This window comes from Protopterus annectens, chromosome 14.part0, assembly GCF_019279795.1.
Source record: "Protopterus annectens isolate FY-2018-M chromosome 14.part0, PAN1.0, whole genome shotgun sequence".
NCBI lineage: Eukaryota > Metazoa > Chordata > Ceratodontiformes > Protopteridae > Protopterus > Protopterus annectens.
In genome coordinates this window covers 444,359,858-444,374,642 of record NC_056748.1, presented here as the reverse complement: position 1 = coordinate 444,374,642, position 14,785 = coordinate 444,359,858, and the positions used below count along the sequence as shown (strand labels likewise).

Below are 14,785 nucleotides of genomic sequence, written 5' to 3'. Positions count from 1 at the left end.
CAAAATCACATTGCAGAGTATGCTTCCCCACTTGTTCAGCTGAATGCAATAAATCCTGCATTTCCTTATTGTCAGGACATTCTGTATTTGTAACCATTTTCTGTTTTAACAAAGACATGAGGTACTGTTGATATTTAAGCATGTGAAACTGGCAGTTTAAAGCCCTTACAGCTAGAGCAGCAGAAGTGTAAACTTTCTTCCCCCATCTATCCAGAGCTCTGGAATCCCTATCAGAGGGAACAGGGTTTTTTGCAGTAGAGGCCTTAACCCCTTTGGGACCCTGAGAAATTGTTTCTGGGTCAGCAGCAGGGTTTTTATAAAGAAATTTAAGAGAATCTGGGACCCTGTAGTACCTGTCTGGCTTGACTGGTGCAGGGGGTAAAGAATCAGGGGATAGACTGGATGCTGAGAAAACATCATCAACAATATCAAGCACAGGGGGGATAGCTGGGGGCCTGTGTTGAGGCAATAAATGAAAATCTCTGAGCCTTTTCTTGGCTTCTGAATAGTCCTGGCTCTCCCAATGGAAATGCTCCCTCATGGTGTGCAAGGTTTCCCCATAAGAATAATCCTCTGGCGGAGAGGCAGAAGGTATAGATTCTTCTGCATCAGAGTCCTCATAGGGAGGGAGAGAATATCCCTGATCTGAAGAGGAATCAGAAGAAATAGAAACCTGGTCAGAGGAATCATAGTCATAGTCAGTGTCTTGCCTAGGCCTTTTATCAGGAGGGGGATGGGAGCCCCTGATCAAAGTAATTATGTCTTCGGCCATTTTAAGCATCTGTTTCTTTGGCATGGACTGTCCAGGAGAATGCTGTACTTGTTTCTTTGTCTTTAATGGTGTCTTTGACTTTGCCTTGGCTGCTGTAGTAGACTTAACAGTAAGCTGTGAAGGTCTGAAAACACCCTCAGAAGCCGACGCCTGCTCAGCGGCTCAGGACCCATCTGAGGGAATAGTTTCCGCACGCCCAATACCTTGAGTTTTCAGAGGCCTAGGTGTCTCCACGTGTGAGTTGGATATGGCCTGTGGCTCTGAGGTAGCGGGTGTCAGGGGCTGCGAAAGCGCCTCACTGAGATCCGGCGAATCGGCGACTGGCCTAGAAGAGGCTTCGTCTTCGGTTTTGGACCTCGGATGCCTGACGTTTTCCTTGTCTTTGCACTTTTTATGAATTCCGGTCGTTGGTTGTAACGATGGCATTGTGTAATTAAACCTTCGGCCAAAGTAATGTAAAGCAAAATCAAACCAACGCTTAATAGTGCATTTGTTGAATCTAGCACAAAACCGACAACTAGTAACGTCATGATTAGGGCCTAGGCAAGGAATACAGTAAGAATGAAAGTCCTTATGAGGAATTTGCTTCCCACAAGAAATACAACTGTTTACTTTTACTGACATCAGTCTGGAGCAAGAAAAAGTTTCCCCAACGGGGTACTTAGCTTTTATTGAAGACTTTGGTTCTGAAATTCGCTTTCGAAAATCTCACGAGTCGGCCGACTGGCACTTGCGAACTGCTTTTGCTTCGGGCACCGTGCAGCAAGAAAGACTGAAGAAAATGGCATCGGCTGCATCTTATATACCCCTGCTGCACTGACGTCAGGGAAGAAGTGACAGCAACCGACGCCGGACCTAGACTTTGGAACTCTGGCCGACTACGGGTCGCCTGCCAGCAGGATAACCCAGGTGTAATGACTGCAACAGTGAAACACGATGAACATCTTTAAATATGTAGAGGCAGCTGGCTCAAAAGGAAGAAGTTTCTCCAGAACAAAATTAAGATCCCAGGCTGGAGTAGATGCTCTTCTGGGAGGTTTTAGATTGCAAGCACCTCTGAGAAACATTTTCATCAGGGGATGAGAGAAAATGGGCTGTTCAAGAGAACAATGAGCAGAGATGGCTGAAGCATGCAGCTTGATAGAGGAAAAAGAAAGACCACCCTGAAGCAAATCAGCCAGGTATTCAAGGATCAGAGGAAGGATAGGCTGAGAAGCAGACTCCCAACTAGCCTGCATCCATTGAGAGAACCTTTCCCATTTGCAAGCATAGGATTTCCTAGTGCTAGGCCTCCTGGCCTCCCTCAGCACATCAACCACCTGCTGGGAAAGGGAAGGAGTCATACAATGAGCCATGCTGCCAGATGGAGAGACTGAAGATGAGGATGCAGAATGTTTCCCCTTTCCTGAACCAAAAGATCTGGCTTCAGAGGAAGATGCCAAGGAGGAAGATGGGAGAGACTGCGAAGCAGCAGATACCAATGCTGTCTGGGCCAGTCTGGAGCTATGAGAATAGCCCTTGGACATTCGTCCCTGATCTTCTCTAATACTCTGGGAAGAAGAGGAAGAGGAGGGAAGGCGTACACTGATAGCAACGTCCAAGGGAAGGACAGAACATCCACTTTCCAGGCTCTGCTGTGCTGCTGTCTGGTGCAAAAGAGAGGTAGCAGATGGTTGTCTGGGGAGGAGAAAAGATCCACCTGAGGAGTGCCCCAACGTTGAATGATACTGTAAAAGACTGCTTTGTTCAGCTGCCACTCATGAGGATCCAGGGTTTACCTGCTCAACTGGTCTGCCAAAACACTGAGCCTTCCTGGAAGAAACTGAGCTAGGAGATGCAGGTCCAGGGATACTGCCATGGACCAAAGATTCATGCTTTGCCTGCACAGGGGGTAAGAGTGAGTCCCTCCCTGCTTGTTGATGTACCACATGACTGTAGTGTTGTCTGTTCTGACAAGCAGGGTCCCTGGAGAAAGAAGATGCTTGAAAGCCAGTAAGGCCTGCTGAACTGCAATCAACTCTTTTAGATTTATGTGCAGGTGCATCTCTGGGCATTTCAACATCCCTGTATGCATCTGCCATCCAGGTGTTCTCCCCAGGCATAGTCTGATGCGTCTGTAGTCAGAACTTAAGTGGCAAGAGGTGTCCGAAAAGGCATGCCTTTGTTTTGTAGACAGACTGTTGCCCACCATATAAACTCCGTCTGCAGAGATGGAAGCAGAGGAATCATCATATCCAGGTCCTATGAGTGTTGGCACCAAATGTTCTTGAGGTACCACTGCAATTTCCTCATATGCAGTCTTGTATATGGAATCATGAGAATACAAGATGCCATGAATCCCAGAGCTTGCAGGTACTTCATTGCAGGGAGCTGGGACAGGCTTGCCAAGTCCTTGAAATAAACAGAAAGAGTTGTCTGCTTCTCCTGGGTGAGATATATCATCTGGGCAGCTGTGTTCAGACTCGCTCCCAGGAATGTTATCTCCTTGGATAGTACCATTTTCGATTTTTGCACATTGAGAGTATAACCCAGGGAAGAGTGAAGAGTCTTTATGAATTCCAGATCCTTTAATAGCTGTTCCTGAGAACTTGCTTGAATCAGGCAGTCGTCTAAGTATGGATAAATCTGAATTTTCTTTAACCTGCAAAAAGCAATGACTAGGGCCAGGCACTTTGTGAAGACTCTGGGAGCAGTAGATAAGCCAAAGGGCAGTGCAGAGAATTGGTAATGTTGCTCTTCCACTCTGAAACGAAGGTAGTGCCTGCAACTTTCCCCGATAGGAATGTGCAGATAAGCCTCTTTGAGATCCAAAGTTACCAGCCAGGAATGCTTTTATGCTAGCAACTGATGTAGAGTGAGCATTCTGAACTTTGTAATTACTAGAAAAGAGTTCAGAATGGAAAGATCCAGGATAGGACTCCAGGTGCCCTCTTTTCTTGGAACTAGGAAAAGCCTGAAATAAAAGCCCTGGCCTACCTGCTGAGCAGGGACTGATTCTATTGCTCCCAGATGAGACAGAGACAAAATTTGTTTTTCTACTTCTGCCCTTTGGTTTGGAGGAATGTCTGGGAATCCCTTGGGAGCTGGAAAGGTGCAGAAAGAAAACTTGTGCCCTAGGGACACTGTTCTGAGCACCCATTTGTCTGTGATAGTGGCCCAGACATATGGAAAAAGAGCCAACCTTCCCCTTAAAGGACTCTCCCGGCAAGCAAGAATAGGCAGAAGTTGTAAAAAGTCATTGAGAGTGTTTTGATTGAGATGCAGGCTTGGAGCTTCCCCCTTTAGAAGTGGAAGTCTGCCAATCCCTAGACCTTTGAGGGGTAGCCCCCTGCCCCCTAGAAGATTTGTACCCTCTAGTCCTGGAACAGTTCTGTCTGCTGGTATCAGGAAAGGTCCAACTCTTGGAAGGGTAATTCCTGCTAAAGCAAGGGGATTGAACTTTCAGAAAATCCTTAACGGTTTGCATGGACTTGGCCTAATCCTCCATCTTCTTCAGTACCTCCTCTGCTTTGCTGTCAAAAAGACCGTCTCCCAGGTTCTGGAAGGGGCTGTTCCCTGAGCCAAGCGTGCCTTCTAATAACAGATCCAGTAGCAGTAGCCCTGCTGGAGGCCTCAAGGATGTCAAAACCACAATGTAAAGAATGCTTATTGCCCAGACTGGCTGAATTCAGTAAATCCTGCATGTCATTACTTTCTGCCAAAAGAGGTACACTTGCTATCCTAGACTTAATAGCCTCCAAGGTGCGCTGCTGGTACTTCAGCATATGAAATAGACAATTGTTACCCCTAATAGCTAGGGTGGCAGAGGTATAAACCTTCTTGCCCCACCTATCTAGGTTCCTAGACTCCCTGTCAGAGGTAACAAGATTCCTGGTAACAGTAGCCTTAACTCCTTTAGGGCCCTGAGAAATAACCTCTGGATCCGCCAACGGATTCCTGAAAAGAAACAGATGAAAATCAGGGACTCTGTAGTACCTGTCAGGTTTCCTGGGAGCAGGAGGAACCAAATTAGGAGACAAGGAATTTTCAAGAAAAACATCATCAACAACTTCCAACACAGGGGGAATAACAAGAGGCCTATGCTGAGGTAAATCCACTAACTCCCTAATCCGTTTCTTGGAATGGGATAATCTTGGCTTTCCCATTTAAAATGTTCTCTGAGGGTATTTAAAGTATCGCCAAAAGAGAAATCCTCTGGAGGAGAGGCCGAAGGGATGGACTCCTCTGCATCTGAATCCTCAAAAGGAGAAAAAGCCTGAGAAAATGCCTCTTCATCAGCTGAAATGCTGGAAGAATCAGAACCTGAGCAGGACAAAGCCTCAGGGGAAACATCCCTACACTTTTTAGAAGGAGGAGGCTGAGAACCCCTAATAACAGTCAACAAATCATTAGCCATTTTAACCATTTGGGAATGAGAAGAAGCTGGAGCCTGCCTTTTCACAGGCTTACAAATGGAAGATTTACCTGCAAGCCTGAAGGATTTGGGAGGCCTGGCAACCGCCAAAGTTGCAACAAAGGTTAAAGGAAGAAGCTTGCTGTTAGATTGCAAAACGGAGGCCTCGGACACCGGAGTCAGCTTAGAGGCTCCGGCTCCAGCAGAAGAGGTGACCAGTGACAGGTTGGAAGGCAAAACGGAGGCTGAAGGCCTAAGCGACTCAGACTCAAACAAGGCTTGCGGTTGTACATCTGCGGACTGCAAAGGAGTCTCACTGGCTACCACCTGACTGATGACCAACTTAACCTCATTCGAGGACTTAGCTTTCTGAGGCCTGTCACGGTCCTTATCCTTATGTTTCTTAGGAACATCCAAAGCCTGAAGACCGGTGGATGCCTTACCAATAAACTTAGGCCAGACTCCAAAATGCCTAGCCAAAATCTTAGCCCAATGACGGACAGTACGTGGATTAAAGGAGGCACAGAGATCGTACTTGGGAACGTTGTGGTCAAGGCCTAAGCTAATAATGCAATAGGAATGAAAATCTCTATGGGGAATTGGCTTTCCACAGGTAAGGCAATTATTAACTTTTTCTGACATTCGTTAAGGCAAGAAAAGAGGATCCCCAATGGGGTACTTAGCTGTAGTAGACTTCAACTCTTGTAGTCGGAAACCAACAAAGGTAAACTGCCAACTGGCACTCGTGCATGAAAAGCTTCTGCTTCAGGCTCAATGGCAAGGAAGACTGAGGAAGTGACGTCAGCTGCCTCCTTTTGTATCGGACACCCTGACGTCCTTTACAACCAATGGCAACCAACATAATTTTTACTTACCTTTGGTATTCTGGCCAACTGAGGGCTACTGGAAGCCGGATAACCCATTTGTTAGGACTGCAACAGTGAAACACGATGAATGGGTCCTCTTCAAATTACCGAAACGTCAGTTCGCCGACACGCGGAAGAGGAACGCGAAAGGACCGACAATGCAGTTGACCGACATGCTGAAATCCCGACAGCTGGAAGACCGACAAGGGGAACGTGTAAGCGCGACTTGGTAAGTATGCAATAGTGAGGGATTTTGGATTAGGGAGCGGACAGGTAAGTGTGCAATAGTGAGGGATTTAGGGTTAGGGTGTGTGAAAGGTGAGTGTGCGGTAGTGTCAGAGTTAGGGTTTGGGTAATGTAAGTGTGTGTTAGTGATGGGTTTATGTTTTAGGGTGGGTTAAGTAAGTTAGGAATAGGGTGCAGGTAGGGTACGTGTCTGGTACTGTCGGACCTTAGGGTTAGGGGTGGGTTAAGTGAGTTAGGGTTAGGGTGCAGGTAGGGTAAGTGTGCAGTAGTGTCGGACCTTAGGGTTAGGGGTGGGTTAAGTGAGTTAGGGTTAGGGTGCAAGTAGGGTAAGTGTGCGGTAGTGTCGGACCTTAAGGTTAGGGGTGGGTTAAGTGAGTTAGGGTTAGGGTGCAGGTAGGGAAGTGTGTGGTAGTGTCGGATCTTAGGGTTAGGGTTTGGGTTAGGGCTAGTGGATATGTAATGTAGTGTAATGTGTTGTTTACGTTTAGTGTGTCGGTGTAATGGTGTTCGGTGTTTTGCGTTGTCGGTATTGTGTGTTGTCCGTTATTTGGTGTCGGTAGTTTGAGTGTCGGCGAACTGGTGTGTCGGTGTTCTAAAGTAGACCCCGATGAACATACTATTTTCAGCGGAGGCCCTGGGAGAAAAGCTCCACAAATTATAAAAACAGTTTACAAAAAATGAAAACATTTTACAAAAAATGATGTACAGTGATCATTAAATTTCTATAGAAGTGTAGCTTACATATTATGGGGTAGTTATGCTGACACACTGGCAGTTGATAATGCTTACAGCAGTAACATATGAATAAATATAGTACATTCCCGCTCAACTAAACTCTGCCAAATTGTGCTGCTATCACAAAAACAGACTGAAATGCATTCAGAATTATTTTACAACTAACAGAAGTTAAACAATTTCCAGTACACAAAGTCCAAACGCCAAACCAACCAATGCGTCAAACCAGTGCTTAAAACTAGTTCTACACACGATAACATTAAACTACTATAAAATATTATTTAATAGCAATTTAATCTACATTGTCAGAGAGATTAAAATCTCCATAGCACATTCAAATAACTTAATTCAGGTTAAAATCACGGGTTAAAAACACAGGTAGCAGAATAATATGTGTAGTAAATAATACATGAATGCTAAAAAAAACTTTTGAAAAAAGTTTCTGTAAAAAGATAAAAATAAAGCAGAGTAACAATAATAAAGACTGGCCTCTAGTGTCTAACATCACACACATCCACTGTACTTATGAGAAAAATACTAAAAGTTTCCTCAGAAAAAGTAAAAACAAACACTTGTCAAAGCTAGAAGCTAAATAAACACTGCTACAAGTAGAAATTTCTACAGAAATTACTGCAAACACTAACACAAATAAAACATTAAAATACATATTTGTAAATAAAAAATAGAAAGAGAATAATAAATCTAATAATAAAATGAGAAAAAGAGGTCTCCAAATGGGGCTTACTTGAGCAGTAAGTTGGAGAAATCAGCACTGGATCATGTGAAGAGTCAGATAACTTTTTTCTTTCAATGGCAGAAAACAACTTGAACACACTTTCTGTGACAGCTGTAGGCTTCCCTCTCAGGATATGCTGAGCCAATCAACTGTTATAAGAAGAGGTGGAGGGTAATCTGAGCTTTTGAAAGCTGGCCAGTACTTGGTAACGTTGGAAGATAACCCAAAATGTTACCGAGGCAGTGGGAATGAACATTTATGATAAATTCAAGGATTACAGTTACTGCTGTTTCAAAGAACATTCGTGTCTGCTTTTTAATGTTATATACGCTCATCTATTTAAACCAACCTGTTTATAGTTAAGCAGCACATGTTGTTTCCTCAAAAAAGTGGAACTTTTTCCCCATGAGCCACTAAAGGTAAAGATAGAATGGCTCTGTGGTCCACCAGATGCAGCAGATGGTAAAGCAAGATTCATCTCTTTAAACAGCTCCTTCCTTCTATCTAATATTGACAGATACTGATCTATAAAACATAATAAAACAAAAAGTTATTAGCATCTGCTTTTAATATACAACAGCTACATATAAATATATTCTACAAGTGTTTCTAAGTAAAACAGCAAAATGACTGCTTAAACTACAAAGCAAATGGAAAGCTCAGAACTTCAACTAAGACAGTTTGTTAAACTCTACTTAAAATAATGTCTTGCTTTGTATACCAGTTCTTGATGGAAATTTAACCACAAAATCTAAAAACTCCTATAATACATCATACTTTAAATATGCTTAAAACATTTCATTATATGCACAATAAATAAATGTTTCCTAAGAATGACTGATGCACATGCCATTTAAAATAAAAGTACATGTTTGATTTAACAGTATAAAAAATATGTCAACAGCCTTGCAAACTAGAATCAGCTGACTGGTTAATGTGCAAAAATATCAAAGAACTACCGTTACATAAATACCAATGAAAACAATGATTCATTAATAGACTGTTTATAAAAACTGATCTAATACGTGTTATCACTACCTAAAAGCCTAATTCACAGGTGTTACATCATGAACCACTATTCAAGTACAGTCTCTCAGAATGCATGTACCTGAACTGTTCAATTATGTATGTGTGTGATACAAAGTAATCATTTTCCACCATGTGGAGGGCCAGCTCCACCCCACCTTCCCCCGCATACTCCTCAAACTTTACTATTCTCACTGTAAGGTTACTATGCTTCATAGAAAGATCATTGAGAAGAAGTATAATATCCACCTTGCTCTTTCTTAAAGTTGCAGTAATCTTGGGTCACCCAGAAGTCACAAAAAAGCAAATACAGAAACTTCCCCTATACAAAGTGAAACTCTGAGCAAATATCAACTTAAGCCAGCATGCTGAAGCATATGAATCATGTCTGAGTGATCAAGCAAGTGACAATACTTATTTACACTTTGCTGACAAGGTTAGCCCCACTAGGCCAATGGACTCTTTTCAAGGGAGACCCAAAAAGCCTTAAAAACAGTACCATACAGTCCTTGTAGACTGTGCACTTACAGAGGCAGTGAGATGGCCAGCACCAGCTCTTGTGGGTGGGTGAAGATTTCTGGGACTTATCCTAGCTCTGCATGGTGGAGAGATGACCCATGTCAAAAAAAAAATTATGACTTCTATGGATTTGCAGCAGACATGCATATATTTGTACAGCTGATACAAAGTACCATAATAACAGAAGTTTGAAAAGACACCTGACATTTGGCCAGTCTTCCAGACTCAAACACCCTTCCACCCACCGCTGGCTAGGCTGACTCCACCTTTGCTGGCACCTCTATATACTCCTGGTACAAAAATGACATCAGATAATGCCATCTTTAGTTCTGTCTTGCCCCAAAGAGATTGTATTAAAACCTTCAAACAAAGAAGAATCCCACTGTGAACTGAGCCTGTGGGTCAGCTAGGAAAACATTTTAAATGTGTGGCCCTCTTAAGGAAGTCTGGACAAACAGGTGGCCACAGTCCTTAAGGGGAGTTTCAGGAACCAAAGGAATGGTGGAAAAGGAGGAAGAAAAAGAACTAGGAACTTACCCTAGCCCTAGGATGCTTCACAAAATAGAGGAAAAAGTAAGAATGAAAGGAGTAACCTGTTATTGCAAAAATGATCCTACTTGAACAGTTACATTTATGGTAGTACCATGCATGACTATGGTATGTTCTTCGTATGGATCATTGTGCCAGTTATCATAAAAGGGTTGATTCCCAAAGCTTTATCTGCCCAGTTATGGGTGGTAGTCTAAGGTCATAAGGAGTAGCGGAGAAGCTCCTAGAATAGCAGAGGCAAACCCCACAGTGGCTCTAGATTAAATATCCAGCCTTTTGTATTTGTACAATGTGTACAGTCACCAAGGACCCTGTAAGCTGACTCAAGGATGTCGTATGCACTGCCTCCCCAAACAAGACAGTGGTGGCTGCTCTATCCCTGGCAGAATAGGATCAGATGGGTCATTGCAATGCTTTACAAAACATTATATTAAGAAAGTTATACAGTAGGACAACAATTTTGAAATATTTAGTTTCAACTCCCAGAACCCCTTTGTCCTTGTCTGTATCTAAGTAAACAGTTGATATATCCTATTAAAATCCTTGCTTTTATCAATGTGATACCTTATTTGTCTGTGGGAACATTCCAGGAGGGTAAAATCCTTTCCCGTGTTTAGTGGGTTGTGGAAGAAAAATGGCAAGTGGATGGCTTGGATTAGAGGCAGTTCTGTAACAATGTTTTGGCATGAAGGAGGAAGCTGTATGCAAGCTTAGTCTGTCTTTGTGGAAGACTAAGAAAGGCTTTTTCTCATTAATGCCTAGAGTTTCAATACCCTCCTTGATGAGGTAAAAGGTATGAGGAGGGAGGTCTACTAAATTTTAGGGTGTTGTAGTCGTGATCTCAAATGGAGGTAGGATTAATTTCTCTAAAATAAAATGCAGATACAGTTCTTAAGTGACCTTTTTTTTTGGGGGGGGGGTCTTCAGAGATAACATGTCTTTGATGAACTGCTTCACTAGCAGCATAATTGCTAAATGGGGTTCTATGGCCAAGCAGACTGCTATGACAATGTACCTTGACAATGGTTTACTTGAACCTACATCTAAGCAACTCAGACAAATTCTATAGAAAGAGATATTTCAACCAATTTTGGGTGCTGGCTCTTCTTTTGGCGTTACATGAAAAATCTCTTTGATTTGGCTGGGTAAGTTTTCCTGTACTTGGCCTCCTAGCCACCCTTATTGCATTAAGAACATTTTCTGAATAAAGGTGCCTAAATTGTAGCAAGGCCATATTACACAGGCTGTTAGTCTGAATGTAGACAGCTGTGGGTGTACCAAGGACTCCTTTCAGATGCAAGAGGTTCACATGCTGAAGCAGTAGGTATGGTTACTCACTTACATTTCTAACAAAATGGACAGCTAATGCTGCCATGGCCATCAACATCATCATCATCAACCCTGTTTTTCCCCATTTTCTGTATGGGGTCAGAGTGTCGTGTTAATAGTCGCCACCTCTTTCAATTCCACTCTCCTGCCATCTTCAACACTCATTCCTGACTGTCACAAGTCTTCCCTCAAATAATCCATCCTCCTCTTTGCTGGATACCCTTTGTTTCCTCTTGCCTTCTTCCTGTCTATCTAAAATCTTCTTTTCCAGATTGTCTTCCATGTTTCTGCACATATGTCTGCACCACGGTAATCTATTCTCTGACCTTTTCTGCAATTAGAGCTACTTTCGCTTCTGCTCTTATATCCTTATTTCTTCATCTGTCCCACAGTGTATATCTTACCACGCTTCTCAGGTACTTCATCTCCATCACCTCTAGCTTCCTCAAGTGCTCGCCTTTACTGCCCAGGTTTCTGTACCATATAGTAACACTGGTGGCGCCACTGTTTTATACACCTTACCTTTCAGCTTTTTGGCATTCTTCTGCATATACTACAACTGACACATTGTGCCAGTTGGCTGCTGTCCCTCTGATTCTAGCTTTGACCTCCTCATTCAGTCTTCCCTTCTCCTCAACAACACCTCCAAGATACTTGAAACAGTTTAGCTATTTTTATCTTCAATCTCAATTCTCAACTTCTACTGATTTCCACCATCTTCTGCCATTACAGCTGTCTTATCTGCACTCAGTTTCATTCCATGTGCCTTCACTTTTGCATTCCATTCTCCTATCCTTTGCTGAAGTTCTTGATCAAAGTATGTCACATCATCTGCACAGAGCAACTTTTTGATCTGTCCCCTCTGACTTGTTTGCTAATGTAGTCCATAACCAGTATGAATAGCAGTGGGCTCAGAGCTAACTCTGATGCACACTCACTCCCACTGGGAACCCCTCTGTGAGACCGAACACCATTCATACTTGAGTCACTGGGTCCTTGTACACAGCCTGCATGAATTCTACCAATGTTTCTGGGACTTCGAACCACTGCACTGGGAACTTGTCACATGCTTTCTACAAGTCTAGGAATGCCCAGTTGGACTTTTTCCTCATCTTTAGCTTCTTCTCAACCATCTACCTCATTGCAAACATCGGGTCAGTTGTGTTATATCCTCATCTGAATCCAAATTGCTCATTTCCCTTCTTACCTTCTACTACTCCACATATTCATTTATCATTCACCCTCACCAGAACTTTCATGCAATGTGACAGGAGTTCGATAGCTCTGTACTGCCCACAGTTGTTAATGTCCCCCTTGTTCTTGAACAGTAACACTAGTATGCTTCTTCTCCAATTATGTGGCACACACCTTTATCTCCACGCTGCTATGAGTATTCCCTCTCTCACACTGCATCTTATAACATCTGCTGTGACCTCATCTGAGACTGGTGCTTTCTTGGACTACATTTTCCTTAGTTGTTGTTGTTCCTTCGGCTTTTCCTGGTTAGGGGTCGCCACAGCGGAACTCCGGTCCGCTAATGATTGGCAGATTTTCACGATGCCCAACCTTCAACAAAGACACTCCATTTACGCATGCCTTAAGAATGCCACTCGACAACGGGGAGGACAAGCAGACTCCACACAGAAGGCGTTTCAGCCGAGAATCGAACGGGAGAACCTCTTGCTGTGAGGCAACATTCTTCTATGGTTGGCTCCTCCTCTTCTCTCATTGTAGGCTGTATCTGAGGGAGTACAGCTTCTACGGTGTCTTCTTCATTCAGAAACTGCTGGAAGTACTCCTTCTATCTGCCTTTGGTGTCCAGTCCTGCAGACTGGTGAGCAGGTTTTTGCTGGCATCCCTTACGAAGATCATCTCACTTTATTCTTTATCTTTATGTCTTTGCCCTACAGTCTAATGTAGTTTCTGCATTAGCTAGAAAGGAGTAATTTCAGATGTTCTTCATCTCACATTGCTGCAGTCCTTACTTATGGGTAGTCCGCTGTCCTCGGTCGTCCCGAATACCAAAGTATTAGGCTGACGTCGGTCATGGGTGCCTAGATCTGACATCAGAGCGTCAGGGTATAAAGGCGCATGACCGACGTCATATCCTCAGTCTTTTTTGCCGCATGGTCCGATGCAGAAGCAGCATTGCAAGTGCCGTTCGGCGTTCTGAAATTTTTCGTTTTCGGAGTTTCAGACCGATACCAAGTTGGGCTAAGTACCCCGTTGGGGAATATTTTTGTTTTTTCTTGCCTCAGTTACTTACCGGATGTCAGAAAAAGTGAATAATTGTATTTCTTGTGGGAAACAGATACCGCATAGGGATTACCACTCGCTTTGTATTCCTTGTCTGGGACCAGAGCACGACGTAGTTGAGTGTCGGTTTTGTGCTAGGTTTAATAAGCGCACTATAAAACGGAGGTTAGATTGCGCTAGGTTAGTCTTTGGCAAGAGGTGTAATTACAATATGCCGTCGGATGTTCCGACGCCTGCTTCTACTAAGAAGCGCAAAGACAAATCTTTAAAGCCTAGGCAGGATGATTCGTCTGTTTCGGTCGCCGGACCTTTAGAAGCTACAGCTGAACAGGGGGATCCGGCTGAAGTTTCTGTTGAGTCCCAGGGGGAAACTTTGATTTTACAGGATGTGACCTCTCAGGAGGCAGGTCAGGCTGAAGGGGCCTCTCAGGTTACTATTCTCCCTTCTATGCCTAAGGTGGTTAGGCCCTCTGCGACTGTTTCTAAGGCTACTTCTAAGGGCAGGTCTGTCTTGCCTTCCTCTGGTGTCAGTTCTGGTTCTTCAGGGTCTGTGCCTAAAAAGCACATGCTTAAAATGGCAGAGGATTTGATTACTTTAATTAGAGGTTCTATGCCCCCTCCTGATAAGAGGCCCAGGATGGAGCCAGAGTTGGAAAGTTTGGAGCAGGCCTCAGATGATTCAGAGTCTTCTGCTGAAGACATTCAAGATTTCCCTCCTTATTCTGATTCTGATGCAGAGGATTCCACTCCTTCTGCTTCTCCTCCAGAGGATTTTTCATTTTCAGAAACTCTGCATTCCATGAGGGAGCATTTTAAGTGGGAGGGGCAGGATTACTCTGATTCACGGAAGAGACTCAGGGAGTTCTTGTTTTTACCACAGTATAGACCCTTAGCTATACCTCCGGTTTTGGATGTTGTTTCAGATGTTTTCTCGGAAGCTTCCCTTAATCCAGATTCTGTGCCCCCTGCCCCAGTTAAACCGGACAGGTATTACAGGGTGCCTGAGGCTCATAAATATCTGTATAAGAGTCCTAGGGAGGACCCAGAAACTATTAGTCAGGGGCCTAAGGGTGTTAGAGCCTCTGTTGTTAAGAATCCGGTTCCTCTGGATAAGGAAGCTAGAGCTTTGGATAGATGGGGTAAGAAGGTGTATACCTCTTCTACTTTAGCAATGAGAGCTTTGAACTGCCAGTTTCATATGTTGAAGTATCAGAATTTCCTCGTTTCTCAGCTAGGATCTAAAGTGGATGCTTTGGCGGAGGGCATAAAGTGTAAAGAATTGCAGGATATAGTGCATGTTTCTGAACAGGTGGGTAAGCACTCCTTGCAATGTGGTTTTGATGCTTTACAGGCTTCTT

The 14,785-nt window shown here is 43.6% G+C and overlaps 1 protein-coding gene across 1 annotated transcript in view; it reads right to left on the bottom strand.

Moving 5' to 3' along the window:
• EVC2 (EvC ciliary complex subunit 2) overlaps positions 1-14,785 on the bottom strand; it is a 1,983,677-nt gene that overhangs the window by 1,635,464 nt on the left and 333,428 nt on the right. Inside the window, exon 3 of the mRNA XM_044056208.1 lies at positions 8,098-8,273. Coding sequence (XP_043912143.1) covers positions 8,098-8,273 — 176 coding nt within the window. The remainder of the gene's footprint in view (positions 1-8,097; positions 8,274-14,785) is intronic.